This window comes from Scyliorhinus canicula, chromosome 18 (genome assembly GCF_902713615.1).
Source record: "Scyliorhinus canicula chromosome 18, sScyCan1.1, whole genome shotgun sequence".
Classification (NCBI taxonomy): Eukaryota; Metazoa; Chordata; class Chondrichthyes; order Carcharhiniformes; family Scyliorhinidae; genus Scyliorhinus; species Scyliorhinus canicula.
In genome coordinates this window covers 80,694,566-80,719,198 of record NC_052163.1, presented here as the reverse complement: position 1 = coordinate 80,719,198, position 24,633 = coordinate 80,694,566, and the positions used below count along the sequence as shown (strand labels likewise).

Here is a 24,633-nt window from a genome sequence, read left to right as displayed (position 1 = left end):
GACACCACTGCACAAGAGGAAAAACATGGGCGGTCTGGAAAGAAATAGTCTTGGTGATGGAGAGGATATGAAGTTGGGAACTCTGCTCAGGGTCAAGTAGGACATCAAGTTTGTAAATGACCAGGGGTGTCCTGGATCCATAATCCTGCAGTTTTATTTAACTGTTGCCAGGAGGCTTTATGATTCAAATTTGAACTCCATAATAGGGAGGAGACCTATTAAGAATACATGTGTATTGGTCCCGAGATTAGTTGCAAAACTGCATTGGAGACAATTTTGGGTGGGAGTTTCCGGCTGTTCCCGCTGGCGGGATCTTCTGCTCCAGCTGACCACAACCCCACCCACAGAGACCAAAGTATTTAGTTTACATTTGCACTGGAAAGGCAGTTTGACTTAGAATTTAAAGAGCAGAAAGAGGCCATTCGGCCCATTGAGTCTGCTCCAGCCCTTGGAAAGAGCACCCTACTTAAGACGACGCTTCCACTCTATTCCCGTAACCCAGGACTTCAGAACAAAATGGATTGATTCCTGAGTCATTAGGAGGTAGGTAGTCACAAATTAAGGACTGAGACAAGACAGGTGTAAGTAATCCATTGAAGTCCTGAATAGGGATAATACAATCTGATGTGAAACTAAACCTTGAACTCATTTATAAAGAGCAAGCTATAAATTATATTACAAGTAGAGCACAGATAAATCCTTCCCCATGTGAGATAAATGGGAGCAATAACTATCTCTCACAATGCCTGGAAATGACAAAGCTGATATCAGTAAATGTGACTGTTACACTGCTAGACTCTCAGCTCTTTAGGGTTGGAAATCTGCTGTGCTTATTCAATATGGCCGATATGTGGCTGTATAGACGGAATCTTGTTGAGGCGTTGTATTGAGGAGAGCCAGCCTGCTGGCTGGAAGCTCGGTGAGAGACCAATGATGCCTATTTTTGGGAAGACACGGCAAACATGCCAATCGGCTATCGGTGGGCCTTCCACTGAAATCAAGAGCCTGGGGACAAATGTCTTGCCTGCAGAGAACTGTTGGCATCCAGAGCCCGGCAGCTTCTGTGCTCAACAGTGCCACTGGGTAGGTGGAGGCTGCTGCCAGGACAGGACTGGAGCCCCCAAGGTCTTGAAGAAACCCAGGCCACAGGTAAACAATGTAGTGTGGGATGGTTTTCCAGGGTTAAAGTCACGGGGACAAGGGTGTAGGGGGTCAGCAGCAAGGGCTGGTGTTGGTTCTCAGAGGGACGCTCCCATCCCAGTGCCTTTGATCGATGGGTTTCCTCCCAGGAAGTGACAAGCTAGCAGCGTAGTTTTAGCTGCCATGCACTCTGCAAGTTGACAAGCCCACCTGCTGCTGGGATTATTACCAGCGGTAGCGGGATGATGCCCTCAAGTGGACATTAATTAGCCACTTAAGGGCCTCAATAGGTGGTGGGGTGGAAATGTTGACCATAGCCCTTCCCACCCAGATTTTAATTCAGGTAGAGGTGGGAAGGTGGCAGGCGGTTCTGGTATGCCACCATTCCACCTAATTACTTACCCTTCCTGCCTCCAAGCTTGCCACCACCAAGAGCAGAGGATTCCTCCCTATTTATGAATGTGAATGACTCTTGACCTCTCTTTTGAATTGGGTACACATACTGAAGGGCAACTAGCAATAGGTACTAAAATGCTAATTTTGCCAATGATACACACATCTCGAGAAGGAATAAAATGCAACATTTTTGTGTTCTTTTCACCCCAGTGATAAAGAACACAAATTAAGTGTTATGGTATGAAGTTGGTCACCAGTCGGAGAAAACTTGAATCTGATGGAAATGAGAAGAAACAATTGATGTAGCTGATTTTGACGTATTTAGTACTGTTGCGGTCCAATTATTTAAAGGTTAGATCAGGGTTTCCGAAACTTTTCTGTCCACAGAATCCTTTCGACCTCCCAAGACTAATGACGGAACCCATGAGAAACATTCTTATTATGTTGAAGGATTGAGTGTTTTTGCGTAAAAGACACAAACATACAAGAATAAATTTCTAAACATCTGTTCTATTTGTATATGTACACATCTGTTATAAATAAAAAGCCCCAAAAGTACTTAAGTCTTAGCTTTTTGTCATTTTTTATGGCAGGAATGATGCTATTTATTTTAATCACATTCTTTCAATATTAGGAGCGCTACAGGAGAGCTGGTTTCTCATATCAGACACACTCACAAACTCACTCTCCCTCACATGCATACTCACACTCTCTCACACACTCACCTCTCTTTCCCACACAAACACAGACACACTCATACTCTCGCATCTCTCTCTCTCTATATATATATATGTCTCTCATACACACTGTCTTTCCTATTTATTCCCCTTATTTCCCCTTTTATTTATTTTGCCATTTTTATTTTGATGAATAATGGACATGTCTCTTGAAGGCAAGCAGCCTGTATCTTTAATTCAAGCAGAATAATCCAGAAGGCACGGAGAGATCACATTGCTAGCTTGTGCTGGTTTGAACAGGAGACCACAGACATGCTGGCACCAGTGAGAGAGATGGGTTGAGACTCAGTTTGATTGATTTGTTGGTGGCCAATAAATTGGCCCAAAAGGCCATACTTTGTCTGGTAACAGGTGATGATTGGATTATGTTCCCGTGGGATGCTTTTCAGAGTCCTAAGCAGTTTCAATTTTGATTCTGGCAGCACAGAGGGAGAACCGACTATCTCTCTCCAGAAAACTTGCTGTGAGTGCTGTATTTCCCCAGAAAACCCGTGAGTCCTATTTCTCTCCAGAAAGCCTGTGAGTGCTCCATTTCTAAACTACAGAGAATCTGGATGAATGAATCTACAGAGAAGATCATTCCAGGCTGCAAACAAACAGGTTAACCTGCAAGCTTGCTGTGAGGAAAGGTGTGCTAAAAACCAGCATCTAAAACAAAGACTCTTTCTCCTTTTGCTTATTATTTTTTTCAACCTCTTGCCACCCCTCTGTGTTTGTCTGTCTTGTGTGTGTAGAGGGTGGGGGTGGGGGGGGGGGGGGGGGGGGGGGGAAGTTAAAGTGGGGAATTAGGAATTAGTTAATAGTTAACCAGGTGTATTTGCTTCATTGTTCATTGTAGCTCTCGTTATAAATAAACAGTAATTGTGTTTAAACGTACAAACCTGGTGACTGTAATTATTGGGCATCCACAGACCAAAGACGTAAGGTATTTGTGTAAGAATTATTGGTTAATTCCTTTATGTTGTGACTCCAGGAGCAGTGGGGCTGGAATTGACTGCACACTTGCCCAGGGTGTTGTAACAACATACACAGTCATATTCTCTTTCACACACATACTCCTCTCTCTCATACACACTCACTCCCACTCTCTATGTGCCTCTCTCACACATACACATACACACTCTCACCTCTCTCACAATCACACACTTTCACATTCACAGTCGAACACTCACCTCCCCCTCTCTCACACTCAAACTCACACTTTCACCACTATCTCCTGCCCCATGGCAACTTGCCCTTGTTCCCCATGGACGCTGCCTACCTTGTTCCGCCATCTGCTCTCTTTTTCAATCTTGCTGTGTCCTGGACCATTTTTTAAAATTTAGAATACACAAGTAATTTTTTCCAATTGAGGGACAATTTTAGTATGACCAATCCACCTAGCCTGCACATCTTTGGGTTGTGGGGGCGAAACCCATGCAAACATGGGGAAAATGTGCAAACCCCACATGGACAGTGACCTAGAGCCGGGATTGAACCTAGGACCTCAGCTCCATGAGGCTGCAGGGCTAACCCACTGGAACACTGTGCTGCCCTCTCCCTGACCTTCTGAGGACTTACTTTCATGCTGTTTCCAGCTTGTCCGATTAGAGGCTGTCATTGGCTGTTTGTAGACTCATTGGTGAGCTCATCAGCAGCCAAATGCAGATCGAAAAGACCTGCATTTGCTTTGTTACAGACTCAGGTGAATCTCACCTTCATAAACCTTGCTTCTTATTACCCTTGATGATTTCAATAGCTATTTGGTGTGATATTGAGTCATATGGACTCAGGCCTACTCCTTGGCTAGGCAGGGCTACAAAGACTGAAGAAATTAGCCAGTGTGGGATTCAGTAATCCTTGCTGGAGGTGCTCATTTATGGACATGGGCCAAGAACATTTTAAGATACTTGTCAAAAGAATGAGGAGAGAGATGAGAATTTTTTTAACAGAGTGAGCAGAGTGGGTAGCAAGGTAGCACAGTGGTTAGCATAGTTGCTTCACAGCTCCAGAGTCTCAAATTCGATTCCTACTTGGTCACTGTCCGGAGTCTGCACATTCTCCCCGTGTCTGCGTGGGTTTCTTCCGAGTGCTCTTGTTTGTTCCCACAGTCCAAAGATGTGTGGGTTAGGTGGATTGGCCATGCTAAATTGCCCTTAGTGTCCAAAAAGGTTAAGTGTGGGTTACTGGGTTACGGGGATAGGGTAGAGACGTGGGTTTGAGTAGGGTGCTCTTTGTAAGGGCCGGTGCAGACTCGATGGGCCGAATGGCCTCCTTCTACACTGTAAATTCTATGATTCTATGATATGATCTGGAGTGCACTGTGGAAAATGGTGGCGGTAGATTCACTGGTAACTTTCAAATTGGGAACCTGGAATGGAAAACTTTTCAGAGCTATGGGAAAAGAGCAGGGAGTGAGAATAATTGGATAGGCCTTTCAGGGAACTGGGACAGGCATTGTGGGCAGAATGGCCTTCTATGCTGTGGGATTAAGCAATAGGATTTAACTTGCCAAGTGTGTCTGTCAATGTGGCATGGAGAATGGTATTTCAGAAGATGCCAAAGGGCCTTCAACATCCACAAGCTATAGATTCCAGCTGTGTTTTTACAGGAAATAACGCACAGCAATGGGTATTATATCCCTGTGAATACATAGAAAATAAACTCAGGAGGTGTCCATTCCACCCTTCAACACTGCTAAGCCATTCATTATGATCATGGTTGGTGATCAAGTTCAATACCCTGATCTTGTCTTCCCCTCCAATATCCCAAGTGCTATTTCTAATTTCTTCTTGAAATTATTCTGTGAACGTGAGCATTATTTTGAGTCTTTGAACTTGCACATCTTTTGAACAGGCCCTGTAAAGACTTAATTACCTGCAAAGACTCGCATTCAAAGTATCGTGTTGCATCATTGACTTTGTCTGTATATGTATTTCTGGAACCTGCCTCTTCATTCATCTGATGAAGGAGCTTTGCTCTAAAAGCTAGTGATTTGAAACAAACCTGTTGGACTTTAACCTGGTGTCAGATTTCTTACTGTGCCCACCCCAGTCCAACGCCGGCATCTCCACATCAAAGCAAAGTGTGTAATGTCTTCAGCCTCATTGCTAAGTTAGGATCAAATTTGGCACAATATTTAACAATACTAAAAATGACGTCGAACCCTGCTGCCAATGGCTTTGAGCCTCATCTCCAATTACATCACTGCACTCCTGACCCCACCCACCCTCAGTTCACATAATCCAAGGCACAGAAGCCCCAAGTCACTGCTTGATAGACTGACTGCCGCAGTGCTCTTTAATCTATGACAACAACATGCCTGCACTGTAATTGATAAATTGAAATCCAACACTACCTGCTGTCATCGTGATGGTAGAGATGTTCAATGTTGCGACCTGTGTGTGAGGAGAGAAACCATGAACTGGCTGAGGAGCAACGGGATGGAGAAATCAGCCAATGACATGACTGCAACACAGCACAGGCCAGTGCAGGACAGAATATGCCAAAAAAAGCCAGTGCAGGAGCAAATACTCCAATGAAGTGGGGTATCCAGTCCAAGTCTAACATCAGTGGCTCTGCTGGCAGCTGTCTGGTTGTATTTTGTTCTTTAATTGTCCAGAAGAGTAAGAAGAGACTTTCTGAAGGCCAGCCAAGAACAATGGGGGATGTTTTTTTACTCACTGGTTATAACTGTCTTCATGTGACCACCAGCCAGTATATCAGACCAGCACATGTTCTCTCCTGAAGAACAGAAATTTAGACTGGAGAACATGATAGAGGGACAGATTTTTTTTAGATTTCTTTGCTAAAACAGATGTTTGCAATCCATGGCAATTGAGATGGCTTTTCTTCTGCACTTTCTCTTCACAAAAAACTCATCAATCATATCATCGTAGGTAAAGTCTTGTAAGGATCCATTTTCAATTGTCAGTATTGTTGAACATGAAAAATGTTCCTGGCTCATTTCATTTCACAGGTAATTTTTCACTCTTTTCAATACAGAGAAAGAACGCTCACCAGAGCATTTCTGACATTTCCAGAAGGGTTTTCACATTTGAAAAGGTTACCTGCAAGCCATCATGTTTAAGTCTGTACAAATGAGCTGGTGACCTTGAAGTACAGAGCTCATCATTATTGATGAATGAATGAACTGTTTCACTTCAACTTCAAAAATATTTGTGTCTATATCCTCCCAATTTACCCCTTACTGCAGTGACTCACAGCATTCACATCCAAACTTTTGTCAATAAATACACAAAATAATTCATCACTCTTCTTCAGAGATTCACTTCTACTCTGCATTTGCACCATTATTGTGTCACAAAGTACACTGACAGTCGGAACAATGATCTTTTCCCCTTCTAAAGTGATTTAATTATCTCAAGTTTCATCAAATAATAACTTCCTAGCTTGAGGATTATGAATTAGCTTTGTTAAGACTACTGCCTCTGCTTCCACTGGGATATAGTTATTTTGAACTTCCATGACTAAACTTTTAACTGAGGCTACCAATTTTGAACATTTAATAAAGTTCTATTAACATTTTGCAGTGATTTGCTGACAGTATTAACTGTTGAAGTAAATGGTTCCACAAAACAATAAACACTGCAATGTTGTATATTTCCAACTTCTCTGTTAAAGTTTTCCTTTCAGCTTTCATACCGGGGCGGGATTCTCCCCTACCCAGTTTGACGGGGGGTCCTGGCGTAGGGGAGTGGCGCCAACCACTCCGGGGTCGGGCCTCCCCAAAGGTGGGGAATTCTCCGCACCTTTGGGGGCTAGCCCCGCGTCGGAGCGGTTGGCACCAGAAGACTGGCGCAAAAAACCGGCGCCCCCGGCAGCGGGGCTGGCCGAAAGGCTTTCGCCGGTCGGCGCATGCGCCGGCGGTGACGTCAGCGGCCAACTGCCGCTGACATCACCACCGGCGCATGTGCGATGTGGGTTTCTCTTCCGCTTCCGCCATGGCGGAGGCCGTGGTGGCCGCGGAAAAGAAAGAGTGCACCCAGGGCACTGGCCCGGAGTCTGAGTGGGGGGCCCCGATCGCGAGCCTGGCCACCGTGGGGGCACCCCCCGGGGTCCGATCGCCCCCCGCCCCCCCAGGACCCAGGGGGCCCGCTCGCGCCGCTGATCCCGCCGTTACCAGAGGTGGTTCAAACCTCGGCGGCGGGAGAGGCCTCCCAGCGGTGGGACTTCGGCCCATCGCGGGCCGGAGAACCGCCGCAGGGGCCTCTCCGATCGGAGTGGCGAGATTCCCACCGGCGCCACCTCCCAGGTGGCGGAGAATCTCTGCCACGGCGGGGGCCGGATTTTCGGCGGCCCCAGGTGAATCTCCGACCCTGCTGGGGGTCGGAGAATTTCACCCCTGGTTTCTCTGATTTTGATGTGGCCATGTCTGATTAGCATTCCTTTGCATTGACAAAGTTCAGTCTCAAAGCCAGAAGGGCATCTGTACGAGTGGACTACCTGGTGTCACAAATTCTTTTCACCAACAAATGTTTTCCATGTGCCTGCTCCAATCATGATTGCAGCATATTTCTCTGATACGTGGAACCGAAAAGAAGGCATACAAGTCTTGAACAAAGTCAAAAAAAGTATGTCTGCCTCAAATGATTCAGCTGCTGTGTTGCAAATTAAATTCAAGGAGTGACTGGAACGTGGGATGAATAATGTTGAATCTTGATTATAGACCTGAATATTGTCGTGTCATATTTGTGGCATTATCGAAGTTCTGCCCATGATAATTTTTGATGTCCAAACCTGAATTTGCAATGATTTCCTCCAGGCATTCAGATGTGTAGGATAGTTGTGTCTATATCCTCCAGGAAATTTTCTAACGCTCTTCAGGAGGGTTTAAAGTAATTCAGCAGGGGGTTGAGAACCTGAATTATAGCTCTAGTATACAGGAGGTTGAGAGTAGCAAGGTCATGAGTAAGGTTTCAAGGTTGCAGGAGTGTACCGGCAGGCAGGAAGGTGGTTTAGAGTGTGTCTACTTCAACGCCAGGAGCATCCGGAATAAGGTGGATGAACTTGCAGCATGGGTTGGTACCTGGGACTTCGATATTGTGGCCATTTCGGAGACATGGATAGAGCAGGGACAGGAATGGTTGTTGCAGGTTCCGGGGTTTAGATATTTCAGTAAACTCAGGGAAGGTGGTAAAAGAGGGGGAGGGATGGCATTGTTAGTCAAGGACAGTATTACGCTGGCAGAAAGGGCATTTGATGAGGACTCGTCTATTGAGGTAGTATGGGCTGAGGTTAGAAACAGGAAAGGAGAGGTCACCCTGTTGGGAGTTTTCTATAGGCTTCCGAAATGTTACAGAGATGTAGAGGAAAGGATTGCAAAGATGATTCTGGATAGGAGCGAAAGTAACAGGGTAGTTGTTATGGGGGACTTTAACTTTCCAAATATTAACTGGAAACGCTATAGATCGAGTACTTTAGATGGGTCCGTTTTTGTCCAATGTGTGCAGGAGGGTTTCCTGACACAGTATGTAGATAGGCAAACGAGAGATTTGGTACTGGGTAATGAACCAGGACAGGTGCTAGATTTGGAGGTAGGTGAGCACTTTGGTGATAGTAACCACAATTCAGTTACGTTTACTTTAGTAATAGAAAGGGATAGGTATACACCGCAGGGCAAGAGTTATGGACAGGGGAAAGTCAATTATGATGTGATGAGGCAAGACTTAGAATGCATAGGATGGGGAAGGAAGCTTCAGGGGATGGGCACAATTGAAATATGGAGCCCGTTCAAGGAACAGCTACTGCGTGTCCTTGATAAGTATGTACCTGTCAGGCAGGGAGGAAGTGGTTGAGGGAGGAAACCATGGTTTACTAAGTAGTTGAATCACTTGTCAAGAGGAAGAAGGAGGATAATGTAAAGATGAGACGTGAAGGTTCAGTTAGGGCGCTCGAGAGTTACAAGTTAGTTAGGAAGGACCTAAAGAGAGAGCTAAGAAGAGCCAGGAGGGGACATGAGAAGTCTTTGGCAGGTAGGATCAAGGATAACACTAAAGCTTTCTATAGGTATGTTAGGAATAAAAGAATGACTAGGGTAAGAGTAGGGCCAGTCAAGGACTGTAATGGGAAGTTGTGCATGGAGTCCGAGAGATAGGAGAGGTGCTAAATTAATATTTTTCGTCAGTATTCACGCAGGAAATAGACAATGTTATCGAGGAGAATGCTGAGATACAGGTTACTAGACTAGAAGGGCTTGAGGTTCAGAAGGAGGAGATGTCAACAATTCTGGAAAGTGTGAAAATAGATAAGTCCCTGGGCCGGATGGGATTTGAAAATGAAATGAAAATCGCTTATTGTCACAAGTAGGCTTCAAATGAAGTTACTGTGAAAAGCCCCTAGTCGCCATATTCCAGCGCCTGTTCAGGGAGGCTGTTACAGGAATTGAACTGTGCTGCTGGCCTGCCTTGATCTGCTTTCAAAGCCAGTGATTTAGCCCTGTGCTAAACAGCCCCTACGGTTTATCCTAGGGAAACAGGGATAGGGAAACAGGGATAGAGAAACAGGATTTATCCTAGGATTCTCTGGGAAGCTAGGGAGGAGATTGCTGAGTCTTTGGCTTTGATCTTGATGATATTATTGTCTACATGAATAGTGCCAGAAGACTGGAGGATAGCAAATGTTGTCCCCTTGTTCAAGAAGGGGAGTAGAGACAACTCCGATAACTATAGACTAGTGAGCCTTACTTCTGTTGTGGGCAAAGTCTTGGAAAGGTTTATAAGAGATAGGATTTATAATCATCTAGAAAGGAATCATTTGATTAGGGATAGTCAACACGGTTTTGTGAAGGGTAGGTCGTGCCTCACAAACCTTATTCAGTTCTTTGAGAAGGTGACCAAACAGGTGGGCGAGGGTAAAGCAGTTGATGTGGTGTATATGGATTTCAGTAAAGCATTTGATAAGGTTTCTCACGGTAGGCTATTGCAGAAAATACGGAGGCATGGGATTCAGGGTGATTTAGCAGTTTGGATCAGAAATTGGCTCGTTGTAAGAAGACAGAGGGTGGTGGTTGATGGGAAATGTTCTGACTGGTGTCCAGTTACTAGTGGTGTACCACAAGGATCTGTTTTGGGTCTACTGCTGCTTATCATTTTTATAAATGTCCTGGAGGAGGGCGTAGAAGGATGGGTGAGTAAATTTGCAGATGACACTAAAGTCGGTGGAATTGTGGACAGTGTGGAAGGATGTTGCATGTTACAGAGGGACATAGATAAGCTGCAGAGCTGGGCTGAGAGGTGGCAAATGGAGTTTAATGCAGGAAAGTGTGAGGTGATTCATTTTGGAAGGAGTAACAGGAAGACAGAGTACTGGGCTAATGGTAAGATTCTTGGTAGTGTGGATGAGCAGAGAGATCTTGGTGTCCATGTACATAGATCCCTGAAAGTTGCCACCCAGGTTGATAGGGTTGTTAAGAAGGCGTACAGTTAGCTTTTATTGGTAGAGGGATTGAGTTTCGGAGCCATGTGGTCATGTTGCAGCTGTACAAAACTCTGGTGTGGCCGCATTTGGAGTATTGCGTGCAGGTCTGGTCGCCGCATTATAGGAAGGATGTGGAAGCAATGGAAAGGGTGCAGAGGAGATTTACCAGGATGTTGCCTGGTATGGAGGGAAGATCTTATGAGGAAAGGCTGAGGGACTTAAGGCTGTTTCCGTTAGAGAGAGGAAGGTTAAGAGGTGACTTAATAGAGGCATACAAGATGATCAGAGGATTAGATAGGGTGGACAGTGAGAGCCTTTTTCCTCAGATGGTGATGTCTAACACGAGGGGACATAGCTTTAAATTGAGGGGAGATAGATATAGGCCAGATGTCAGAGGTAGGTTCTGTACTCAGAGAGTAGTAAGGGCGTGGAATGCCCTGCCTGCAACAGTAGTGGGCTCGCCAACATTAAGGGCATTTAAATGGTCATTGGGTAGACATATGGACGATAAGGGAATAGTGTAGATGGGCTTTAGAGTGGTTTCACAGGTCGGCACAACATCGAGGGCCGAAGGGCCTTTACTGCGCTATAATGTTCTATGTTCTATAGTAGCTGGACAAAACAGAGAAGTCTCTTCACCATCGCTGGTCACATATCTAAACATAATGTTAATTGGTCCACACGACTCACATCTAGTATTGAATCAACTATTATGGGATAGTAGTTGGCATCTTTGACTTCATTAGTGAATTGGTTTCTGAGCTGCTCTGTCATTATAGTAATGAAATCATCATAGGTTCTGTGCATCTAAAGGTTGGTCTTCCCTGAGCCACAATATTGGTGACTTTTCAAGTGATCTTTGAGAAGCTCATCAAATTCGCTGAGATATTCAATGCAAGCTAAAAGAATTACTTCTTCGACTCGAAATTAATGACTTATTATGTCCTCTTGGAGGTAGTCCCAAAGAAGACAGCAGTGTGACCATGGCAACAACATGTCTCAGCACTTCCCGTACCAGGCTCCCCGAACAGGCGCCGGAATGTGGCGACTAGGGGCTTTTCACAGTAACTTCATTTGAAACCTACTTGTGACAATAAGCGATTTTCATTTCATTTCACTTTCCTCCCGTCAGAACACTCCTTTTCAAACTCAGCCAAGAACGCAGAATCAATTTTTCCAGATAATTTACATCTTTGAACAAAAGCACACGCAGCTTTAATATGACTTTTGGAAGTTTAATGATTAGTAACATCTCTTCCAACATTTCCCCAGTTAGAGTGCCCGTTGATAAATGCTTTGTTTCCCTTTACAAGAGTCAGGGAACAATTTACAAATATAACAGTAGACTGTCTTTGAGGTTTCCAAAGAAATTCGATTAATTCTTCTTTTCCGTCATGCTATTTCTCTTCACCCTCAGAAAATGGGACTCATGAAGACTCTAAACTGCTTTTGGCCTTGAACCTCAATCACAAATTTTCCATATTACCCGTGTTTTCTTGTTTATTTGGAACTAAATATTCAATCATACCCAGTGGATTTTGGTCTTAAGGCAATGTGTTCAGGGTGGGTTTCTTCCCCCACATCAGCAACAGAACAATGCGCTTGAGCAGTATATTGTAGTTCCATTCCCATTTCAGAGTTCACTTGCCCCTTTTGTTCAAGTTTTTTAGGCAGTGTGTTGTCTCCCTGGAGGTTGGCAGATCAAAATCTTCAGACAAGTCACCAAAACCTCTGGTGGATGTTGCTGTTGAGGATGAATGTGCAGTTTGGGCACCGCTCAATATTTCAAACTGTTTAAAGTGCCAAACTGTCCTTTTGCTTAGCTTTGTCCTCTTGCCTTGCCTTCATGTGTTTTTGACTGCCAGATCACATTGACCGATCTGCCTTAATTTCAATGACTATGAATCTTCAAAATCTTCTGCCAAGTGAAGCCTCCTTCAGCAAAAGCAGCCGATTGTCTAAGCTTCTCAAAAACAGTGGTGAATTAAACAGAGTGAATGATAGAGTTGGTAGTCTTCAGAAATTGTGAAAAGAATTGGTGTGAGCATTAGGTGGAGTTCACTGCCAAAATCCTACCAGGGTAATTGCAATGATTTTTGGGAAGGCTGCGATGTCAATTGTCAAGAGTATCTTAAAAGGCGATCAGAGGGAGTCATTTTTGCAAAAAGACAGTAAATGTTGGTTGCTGCCCACTCTCTCACTCAGCTCTGGCTGGCCTCTGGCTCGGGTGAGTCACCCTGCTGCCATTGGTCACTGCTCTCCGAAAACCACGATGCCAGTGCTTGCCTGGCCTTCGCACCTCTCATGATTGCTGGCCTGCTCACCTCTCTGCCTCGCTCATGTGTCTGGGCCTCGAGCCTTGACAACCATGTGTGTTCCTGGCTGACTGCCTGGCTGCTGCTGCAGGCTATCTGGCATGGCCTCTGTTCTGTGGTTGATTGATTGGTTGGTCGCCTACCCATCCTCCTCAGCCCTGGCCTGGACGTTGAGAGTTGCCCCTTTGCTCCACTCGCTGGCCATTGACTAGCGCCTCTTCCTCACCTTGCTGAAGGCTTCGCAGGCTCACATCCTGATGTTAGGCCAACGACCTCACTTTTGCCTCAGGCTGTCCATCAGACCGAATACCAGAAACCTGGGCCTGGATTCTCCGTCCCGGCCAGCCACTTTTCTGCCCCGACTGGCTGGCGGGATTCTCTGTTATGCCGGCAGGTGAATGGGGTTTCCCATTGTGGGGCAGCCACATGCCGTCGGGAAACCCCCGGGTGCCGGCATAACGGAGAATCACGCCGACGGAGAATCCCGGCTCTGGTTGCTGCTTTGCACCTTTACTGAATGAAAGCTCTGAAACTTCACACCGATTCCAGAGGTCCGTGTCTGAACTGCTTTAAGTCTCCTCCACCTCTCAATGTCTGGCAAACTATTTTCCCACCCTAAAGGGGAGTCCACCAATCAGAGCTTGATGTTGTTCTGTATTGCCTGCTGCTATGAGTCTATCGGGAAATTCAGAGCTACCAGGATTGATTGGTATTGACACACAACAGTCACCTCTCAGTTTGGCCCAGAATTCCATGCCTCGTCAAATGCATCCATGGCGCCACTTTTTCCTGCCAATTTTCAGATCCTGTTTCCCTGATTTGTGCTTCTTTAGCTTTCAGCCTTTCTCCCTTCAGTTTGTTTCCTGAAAGCAAGCAATCTCCAAGCCCACAAGCAAACTAGTTCTTCCGTTGCCTGGACTGTGAGTTCCCGATCGGTAGGTTGCAGAGTCAGCAGCCTTCCAGGTTCCCATTCCTGCATCCCGTTTACAGTGTCATGTGTGCGGTCTCCGCAGCTTCCACCCACTACAAGTAGTAAGTACACCTGAAACTTTGATTATTAAAATGAAAAAGCATGTTCCAGTCACTCTCAGTTGTGTCCCGATTAATTTTCAAAGTCCTTATTTTGCATTAGCGGCTGTTGCGATTGATTGCCTGACTCACCAACGTCTCTCTATGATCTGAAGTTTTTTTCCAACTTGTCATAAGCACGGCGATGATTTTCAGCCTGAGTGACGATGGTTTTTTCAGACCTCCAAATCTTCGGCGACGGTTGTTTATTGCCCGAATCCTAATAGATGGCTTTTGTTTATGCCCAAATCCTCGTCACCAGTTTCCTCTGGCGGAAATCCTCATCGCCAATTTTCTCTTCTGCTATATATTTGCTGTTACCGCAAAGAGAAAAAAAAGTAGAAGTGCCGCGCTTTAAGTTTGTAAAAACATAGTGCACGGTTTTAAGAGATGTTGCTCTGGCAAAATGCTCCGCTGATGTCACTACATATCTCATTACATGAGCCAATAGTATTACTTGAATACATAACAATTTACGGGATTTAAAGATTTTCAAGGTGATATGTGTAAAGATGTGAATCCCTCTCTGTAAAGCTTGGTATTTTCAGCCTCACTGTCTAACACAGAGATCTGTTGATGATGGCTCACTGAGAAATGAAGTCAATGGAAATAAAAATTGTGGCAGATGAGCCGCACATTGCCAATTTGCTATCTCCTCCCCACCTTATACAGACATCCTAAATCAAAACTGCCCCCACTTGCTTAAAGCCTTTCCAAAAAAGGTTATGTCCCTGGATCAAGTACTTATTGAACTGAACTCTCAACATTATGATCTAATGACACCATCTGATTAATTTAATTATGTTATTTATCTAAGTTATTTATTATTGTTAATCAATGGAGCCATGGTTGTATTTCTTGTTGCTTGTACATAGCACAAAGTAAAAGACGCTGATATGTGATGGTTGGTACTTGCACGTGTTGTCACCAGTACTTGTGACACCTTCTGAAGAGATGGACTTTGGCCAACTCTACATGTACTAATCCAAACACCATCTAGAGAATGAGAACACTCTGTACCTTTGACACAATTGTTTGTTAAAAACCCAACACATTTTATCAATAGTTCTTTCGGCCCACTGTCAGCACACATTTGAGTCAGCAGAAATTGCATCACAATATGATTTGAGGTTGATGTGACCATCAATTCACTCAAGACACGAGAGGAAGTAAACTGTGGCTTTAATAGACCTACAACTGAGCCTGCTTCCCCTCGACCAATCGTAATGTGTACTTCCTCAACGTCATAGATGAATTCTCCCGTTTTCCGTTTGCTATCCCGTGCCCTGATATGACCTCCCATACCGTCATCAGAGCCCTGCACAGTGTCTTCGCCCTGTACGGCTTCCCCAGCCACTCCCCTCGGCTAACCGGAATGTATACTTCCTAAATGTCATCGATGAGTTCTCCCGATTCCCTTTTGCTATCCCGTGCCCCAACATGACCTCCCACACAGTCATCAGAGCCCTGCATAGTGTCTTCACCCTGTTTGGTTTCCCCAGCTATGTACACAGCGACCGGGGTTCGTCTTCATGAGCGACGAGCTGCGTCAGTACCTGCTCGACAAGGGCAGGACTACCAGCTATAACCCCAGGATGGCAGGAAGTTAGAATAGTTGGCGCCCTGTATTGTTAATGTTGCAACGGTGCACCCTTGTATTTGAACCGAGTGCGATCCCGAGGCGAGGGAGATAGTTTGCCGTGCTGGGAAGATAGGGAGCGAACAGCGTCTTACCAGGTCTGGATGAACGAAGCTCTCAGTACTCCCGGAGTCGAAGAGGCATGGTGTCTTGTATCCGTTGACCTGAATGGACATCATTGAGCTTCTGAGGTGCTTTGGCCGCGACTGGTCCAAAGTGACTGCGTTGAGTTGCGGGTAGTCGGTGGCTTGATCAGCAGTGCTGGAGTGGCCCCGTGATGACTGTCCGCGGAGGTCGTAGTCGTCGATATGAACATCGGGTGATGGCCAAGATGGTGGCCCCCGTTGATCGCACGTGGCGGGTGATGAAGAAAGTGGCGTCCAAGATGGCCGCCCCCGTGGATCGCACGTGGCGGGAGGCGAGGAAGATGGCGCCCAAGATGGTGGCCCCCATGACTCGCACATGGCCGGCTGCGTGGGGGAGGATTGCCAAGATGGCGGCCCCCCTGAGTCGCACATATCGGGCGGAGGCGGAGTCAGCAGACACGCTGCAACATTGCGGGGTCTGCGGGCCTGCGAGTTGGGGGAGCGATTTCTCTGGATAGCGGGAGAGTTAGAGGGTTTAGAGTTAGACAGGCATACCTTAGCAAAATGTCCTTTTCGACCGCAACTGCTGCAGGTTGCGTTGCGGGCCGGACAGTGCTGCCGTGGGTGTTGGGGCTGACCGCAGAAATGGCACGATGGCTCTCCATGATGGGCGGGTGGCCGCGCGGCGCAGGCCAGAGGCAGTCTCTGGTCGGGGGCACACGATGTGGTGGCGTTGTCGGCGGGGAACGAGTTCAATCTTTGAAACGTGACCTCCAGCGAGGTTGCTATCGTTACAGTGTCCTCCAAGTTCTGGGCACCTTTTCTGAGGAGATGCTGGCGCACGTAGTTAGACCGGACCCCTGCAACATACACATCACGGACAGCGAGTTCCATATGCTGGGAGGTAGTTACAGCCTGAAAGTTACATTCCCGTGCAAGAACTTTTCGGTCGCGCAGGTAGTCCTCTAGCGACTCTGTGCCATGGCTTAAGCTCAGTTACATGATCCATATAACTCTTCTTTACGTACCAGGCCCAAGAGTGACGAGAAGTTGAGTTTACAGCTCTGTTGAGTTGTTGAAGCAGACAACATTGATGCATTGGGGGTGGGGGGGGGTGAAGGGTGGTTGGCCTGAGGAAGAAGGGAATAAGGGGCTGTGAGGCACAAGGAAGGAGGAAGGAATTAAAATAAGAAGAGGTGTCTGTGGAGCAAGAACACGGACATGGGCCAGGTGGACTGAGTGGCATCCAGAACCCTCTAAAATAGTCAATTCCGAAGATTCACAGTTCTCTCAGCGAAGAAGTTTCACCTCACTTGATTCTACATTGTCAACCCCTTATCCTGAGAATGCAACCCATAGATCAATATTCTCCAGCTGCTGAGCTCTCAAAGACTTTTAGGTATTTCAATGAAATCGCCTGTCATTTTATTAAACCAGAAAATATAGGCCTAGTGTGCTCAATCACTACTCACTGGACAAACTCTCATGTCAGGCATCTGCACCTTCTAAGGCAAGTATATTTTTCCTTAGGTACAGAGATAAAACTTCATAGTGCTCAATGTGGTCTCACCAAAGGCCCGATGTAATTGCAACAAGACGTCCTTCCTCTTATACTCCAATCCTCTTGCAAAGTAGACAATTTTCCTTCCTAGTTGCTTGCTGTACCTACATGGGATTTGTGTACAAAGATCCCCAATCCCTCTAAAAGCCTAGATTTACTTGTCTTTCACTTTAAAAAAAAATTCTGCTTTTCCATTCTTGCTAGCAAAGTGTGTAATTTCACACTTCTTCACACTGTTCTCCATCTGCCCATTTCTCACCCAATCATTTATCACTTTACATCCTCTATGAGTCCTCCTCACAGCTTACATTCCCAGCTGGTATGGACATCAGCAAATTTTAGTACATTGCACCTGGGTCCTCTCATCTTACTCACTGATATGGATCATAATAAACTGCAGCCCAAGCTTGAACCTTTGCAGCAATCCACTGGTAACACCCTGTCAACCTGGAAATAACCTGTTCATTCCTACTCCTGTTTTCTGTCAATCAATTCATTATAATGAGTTACCCAAGTCCCAGGAGCCTTAATTTTGGATACCAATCTCTTCTAGGGCTGGTTTAGCTCAGTGGGCTAGACAGCTACTTTGCAGAACAAGGCCATCAGCGTGGGTTCAATTCCCGTACCAGCTTAGAATTCTGAATTCTCCCTCTGTGTACCTGAACAGGTGCTGGAATGTGGCGACTAGGGGCTTTTCACAGTAATTTTATTGCGCTGTTAATATAAGCCTACTTGTGACAATAAAGATTCTTTACCTTTACCTTCTGTGACACTTTATCAAAGGCTTTACGGGAGTTTTTGATTGACTACCTGTGTAAACCACTCTACTGGGCTAATATTGGTCCTGTTCCCTTGGATTTGAGGTGAAATATTGTTTGTTTTTGTTTTTCTAGCTGCCAGCAGATGGCTTGCCTCATGATCTGGACAGCGTGGAACTCCTGGATCTACTGTTTGACCAACAGGATGGGATACTTCGCCACGAGGGCTTCCATGCAGATGGCAGGGGGACTGCAGGGAGCTGGGGCATGACACAACCGAGTGTAAGAAACATCAAAATGTCGAACGCCCCCACGTACATGGAATATATATGACATAGAGTCATCCACGCACATATAGGGCACTGCAACTCAGTCATCCCGACACGTACAGGCATCGTAATCCAGAATAATCCTCAAACAGGGCATTGTAACCCTGATTTATGCTTACATAGAGCATCATAACCCCAACTCAATGGCACATAGGGCAATGTAATCACAATTCAACATCACCACATGGGGTATCATAACCCTGACTCACCCCACAAGTACAAGATAGCATAATCCCAAATCACCCCCACGCAGGGCATCGGAACCTTGACTCACTCCTCCACAGGGCATCATCACCCCAATTCAACCCCACACAAGGCATGGTCACCCCAATTCAACCCTCTCCTACATACAGGGCAAAACCTTGACTCACCCCTCCGCAAATGCATTTAAATACATTTTATTCTAAATATGTGTAAAAAAAGGAAACATATACAATAACACACTTCACAATCCCATTGTCCACAGTTTGTGAAATTTTAACCCTTTTTACCCCCTGCCCTCCCCAACCCCCACGACAAACAGTTCCTCAAACATTGTCATGAGCAAACCCCACCATGTCTCAAAACCCAACGTCAACCCCCTCAACTCAAATTTAATCTTTTCAAACCAGAGAAAGTTGTACAGGTGCCCCAGCCAGGCTGCCACCCCTGGCGGCGTATCCGACCTCCAATTCAGCAAGATCCTTCACTGGGCAATTAGAGAGGTGAAGGCCATTGCCCCTTCCCCTCAAGTAGCTCCGCCATTTCTGATACCCCAAAAATCACCACCATTGGGCCTGGCCTGGCCTCCACCTCCACAATTTTAGATAACTGCTTCCCAGTAACTCTCCAGTAACTAAAAAAAGTCACTTTTTAAAATAAATTTACAGTACCCAATTCATTTTTTCCAATTAGGGGCAATTTACCACGGCCAATCCACCTAGCTTGCGCATCTTTGGGTTGTGGGGGCAAAACCCATGCAATGACGGGGAGAATATGCAAACCCCACATGGACAGTGACCCAGAACTGGGATCGAACCTGGGACCTCGGCGCCGTGAGGCAAACTCTCCAACTTCTTGCAACCCCAGAACATGTGCGCATGATTCGCCGGCCCTCGTCCGCACTTCTCGCACTCATTGGCCACCCCTTGAAAGAACCCACTCATCCTCGCCTGGGCATATGTACCCTATGCACCACCTTGAACTGAATCAAGGTCATCCTTGTGCAAGAGGAAGTTGAATTCACCCTACACGTCGACTCGCAGCACAGTCCCCAGCCTATTTCCCTCCTCCCAACTCCTCCTCTCATTTGCTCTTGATCCTCACCATTTGCACCCCGCCTCCCGCTCTCCCAACCACCCATATGTGTCCCCAATCCTACTGACCCTCAACTCATCTGGCAGCAGCCTTTCCTCCAACCAGGTGTACCCGGCAACCTGGGAAACATCCTCCACTTCATTCTTGCAAAGAACCTCTCCTGCATGGACCTAAAATCACTCCCCCTCGGCAACCCAAACCTCTCCCACAACTCATCCAGACCTGAAAACTGTCCTTCCAGATACAACCCTCACCCTCACCAGTTCCCGTTCACTTCCCCCCCCGGAAGAAGGCCTTTGGAGAAAAATTGGGAGAGTCTGGAAAACAAACAAGAATCTTGGCAGGACATTCATTTTCACAACTTGCATCCTCCCCGCCAGTGTCAGGTGCAGTGTGTCCCATCTCTTAAAATCCCCCCTAATCTCCTCCACCAACGTTGTCAAATTCAACTTGTGCATCGTAGCCCATCGCCCGTCACCTGAATCCCCAAATACCTGAACCTTTCCCCAGCAAGTTTAAATGGTAACACCCCCAGGTTGGCCTCCCCCACCGCATTCACTGAAAATACCTGGCCCTTCCCGATATTTAACTTATACCTTGAGACGGCCCCAAAATTCTCCAATATTCCCATGATCCTACCCTACTCTCCAACAGGTCCAACATGAACAACAGGTCGTCTGTGTACAATGACATCTGGTGCTCCCTACTCCTCCTCACAATCCCCTGCCACTCCACAGACCCCTTCAGCCAATGCCAAGGGCTCAATTGCGAGCGTGAACAACAATAGCGACGGCGGAGACCCTGTCTCATACCTCTATGCAGCCCAAATCTCCATACCACATCCCATTTATACATCGACTTGCCGACGAAGTTACATATAACAAACGCATCCACGTCACAAACTTCGGGCCAAACCCAAACCTTTCCAAGATCTCAAATAAATACCTCAACTCCACCTGACCAAAAGCCTACTCTGCATCCATAGAGCCAATGACCTCTGGCACCCGCCCCACTGATGGAGTCATAACCTCATTTAACAGCCTCCTGACGTCACTGGAGAGCTGCCTGCCCTTTACAAATCCGTTTGATCCTCAGCGACCACCCCGCACACATCCCTCTATCCTCCCCACCACCAACTAAGCCAGCACTTACATGTCTGTATTCAACAGTGAAATGGGCCTATACAACTCCAAGAATCCTTCCCCTTCTTCGGGATTAGTAATTGACGCCTGCGTCAGTGGCTCTGGCAGGTCCCCCTTCTCCATTGCCTCACTAAACATCCCCAACAAGTGCGGTGCCAATTCCGTTGCGAATGTCTTATAAAATAGCGCCGGATAGCCATCCGGCTCTGGAGCCTTCCCCGACTTCATCCTCCTAATACTGTCAGTCACCTCTCTCAGCCCCAGTGGCTCCTCCAATGCTTGCCTCCTCTCTTCTGCCAACCTTAGGAACTCCAATCTGTTCAGGAACCATCCCATATACCCGGCCCAACCCTGTACAGCTTCTCGTAGTAATCCCTGAACATCTAATTTATTCTCCTCGGCTCTGACACTACCTGCCCCTTCTCAGTTTGCACGTTTAATATTTCCCTGGACGCAACCTGCCTCCTCATCTGGTGGGCCAGCATGCAGCTCACCTTCTCCCCATATTCATATTGCACCCCTCTCGCCCTCCGTAACTGCCCCACCGTCCTGCCTGTCGTCAACCTATCGCACTGCCCCTGCAACCTCTTTCTCTTCACCAACAACTCTTCAGTGGGCGCCCCCGCATATCTTCTGTTCACCTCGACTATCTCCTCCAACAACCATCCATGCTCATCCTCCTCCTGTCCCTCTGTGCCTTGAACAAGATAATCTCACCTTGGACCACCACCTTCAACGCCTCCCAAAACATGGCCGTTGATACCTCCCCGTTCTGATTAATCTCCACATACTTCCCAATCACCAACCTCACTTCTTCACTCCGCAGAGAATCATAACTCTTGGTTGTCCTCACAGACACACACCACTGTAAGCCCCCGAGATCCTCCCCAATTTTGGTTAGTAAAGTATTGGTGGGATTCTTCCGGGCTGTCACTAACCCAACCCCCTGTTGTTGGCCCTCAGATTCACGATGGTAGCAGCAACGAGGAGTTTCTGTCTTCGATCCTCGGTGAAGCGGTCCCTGCCTCCCCACTCTGGTCCTCGGCTGGCAGTGACAGCGGGATATCTGAAGACCACCTCTCTGACCAGCTGGACAGTCCCCAGCACTGTGTGCCATCCAACAGCCCCCAGAACATTGAAGGGGGACATGTCGAGCCAACCTTTCACACTGGGCCCGAGTCCAGCTGCTGGGCTACTGGTCGAAGAGCGCTAGAGACGGATATCCCAGATGCAGAAATCTCCATCGGTTTTGGTAAGAATTTGTGTTTCTTTCTGACCACCGTCTCCTAGGGGTTGGAGTAAATAATTAATTTCTTTCTCCTTAATTTCCCAGCAGTTAGTCCTTATGTCTGTGAGAATGCAGCATGTTCAGCATTTTATGTTTAATGCACAGAAGTAATCACATGGCGTCAAACGTGGAACTCTTTCAATGCAACTCAGTAACTCGAGTAAATTCTCATGCCACATAACTTTGTTCCTCCCAAAGATCCCAAGAATTTTTCAGCACTCACTCAAAGGATTGTTCTTCATGCTTGAGTTTAGGCAGATGTCTACAGGTTAGTTGACCCTGTTGGGCATCACAGGGGAACGTGATCCTCATCATCGCCACATTCATACTTCCCAGCAGCTGCCACTGGATGGCAATCGGGAGTGGCCATCCTGCCTGTCCTCCCCTCCCAACATAAGGGGGAATAAACCCAATTGTGCTATCCAACTGCTGTTGTCTGCAGGGGTAGGGGATTTCTGACGCTCATGTTATAGCCTTATGACATTGCAATCAAGCAAAGTGCTTTACGCAATGGATTACCGGTACAAGCGCCACCTTCTACCAGCAGAAGGTGTTATCTATGACTCAATGGAAGCAATCTCGCCTCTGAGTCAGAAGGTCGTTCAAGACTTGAGCACATATGTCCAATTCACACTCCAGCGTAGTGTCGAGGGAACGCTGCGCTGCCAAAACTTTGACTGGCTTTTGAGCAAAATGGATGTAATAAATTGCACAGCCTGATTTGGTGGAGTTCTCTCTGGTGTCCAGCACGTTTACCCCCTACTGATATTGGTCATTTTCTGATTGCTGCTTGAGGGAGCTTGCTGTGCACAACATAAGAACATAAGAACTAGGAGCAGGAGTAGGCCATCTGGCCCCTCGAGCCTGCTCCGCCATTCAATGAGATTATGGCTGATCTTTTGTGGACTCAGCTCCACTTTCCGGCCCGAACACCATAACCCTTAATCCCTTTATTCTTCAAAAAACTATCTATCTTTACCTTAAAAACATGTAATGAAGGAGCCTCAACTGCTTCACTGGGCAAGGAATTCCATAGATTCACAACCCTTTGGGTGAAGAAGTTCCTCCTAAACTCAGTCCTAAATTTACTTCCCCTTATTTTGAGGCTATGTCCCCGAGTTCTGCTTTCACCCGCCAGTGGAAACAACCTGCCCGCATCTATCTTATCTATTCCCTTCATAATTTTAAATGTTTCTATAAGATCCCCCCTCATCCTTCTAAATTCCAACGAGTACAGTCCCAGTCTACTCAACCTCTCCTCATAATCCAACCCCTTCAGCTCTGGGATTAACCTAGTGAATCTCCTCTGCACACCCTCCAGTGCCAGTACGTCCTTTCTCAAGTAAGGAGACCAAAACTGAACACAATGCTCCAGGTGTGGCCTCACTAACACCTTATACAATTGCAACATAACCTCCCTAGTCTTAAACTCCATCCCTCTAGCAATGAAGGACAAAATTCCATTTGCCTTCTTAATCACCCGTTGCACCTGTAAACCAACCTTCTGTGACTCATGCACTAGCACACCCAAGTCTCTCTGCACAGCGGCATGCTTTAATATTTTATCGTTTAAATAATAATCCCGTTTGCTGTTATTCCTACCAAAATGGATAACCTCACATTTGTCAACATTGTATTCCATCTGCCAGACCCTAGCCCATTCACTTAACCTATCCAAATCCCTCTGCAGACTTCCAGTATCCTCTGCACTTTTTGCTTTACCACTCATCTTTGTGTCATCTGCAAACTTGGATACATTGCCCTTGGTCCCCAACTCCAAATCATCTATGTAAATTGTGAACTATTATGTTCCTCCTACGTTATGACAAGGGCGGCATGGTAGCACAGTGGTTAGCATTGTAGCTTCACAGTGCCAGGATCCCAGGTTCGATTCCTGGCTTGGGTCACTGTCTGTGCGGAGTCTGCACGTTCGCTCTGTGTCTGCGAGGGTTTCCTCCGGGTGCTCTGGTTTCCTCCTACAAGTCCCGAAAGAGGTGCTGTTAGGTAAGTTGGACATTCTGAATTCTCCGTCTGTGTACCTGAACAGGTGCCAGAATGTGGCGACTCGGGGATTTTTCACAGTAACTTCCATTGCAGTGGTAATGTAAGCCTACTTGTTACAATAAAGATTATTATTATACAAGAAATACTATTCGAAAGTAGATCATTGGCTGTAGTAATTGTGAAAGTCACTGAGAGGAGCTGCTCCTGATTTTTCTCTTATACACAGTATGGGGAGAAGATCCAAAGTATTCAAAATAATTGAACAAAGGGTGACAGGTCCAATAGCCTGTAAACATACCTTACCTGAAAGTGACCATTAGAGGGCAGCAGATATACATTTCACTAAATATTTCCTCTCAGTTTGAACAACGAAAGCAGTCGAGTAAAATATCAGAAATAAGTGAGAAATATCGATTCTGGTTTTTGCTGGATGTCATAACCCATGTTTGGGACTTA

General features: G+C 46.4%; 1 protein-coding gene across 1 annotated transcript in view; it reads left to right on the top strand.

Annotated features, from left to right (window-relative positions):
- LOC119953642 (cyclic AMP-responsive element-binding protein 3-like protein 3) overlaps positions 1–24,633 on the top strand; it is a 72,084-nt gene that overhangs the window by 8,638 nt on the left and 38,813 nt on the right. The window contains exons 2-3 of the mRNA XM_038778115.1: positions 18,254–18,400; positions 21,849–22,137. Of these exons, the coding sequence (XP_038634043.1) occupies positions 18,254–18,400; positions 21,849–22,137 (436 nt within the window). The remainder of the gene's footprint in view (positions 1–18,253; positions 18,401–21,848; positions 22,138–24,633) is intronic.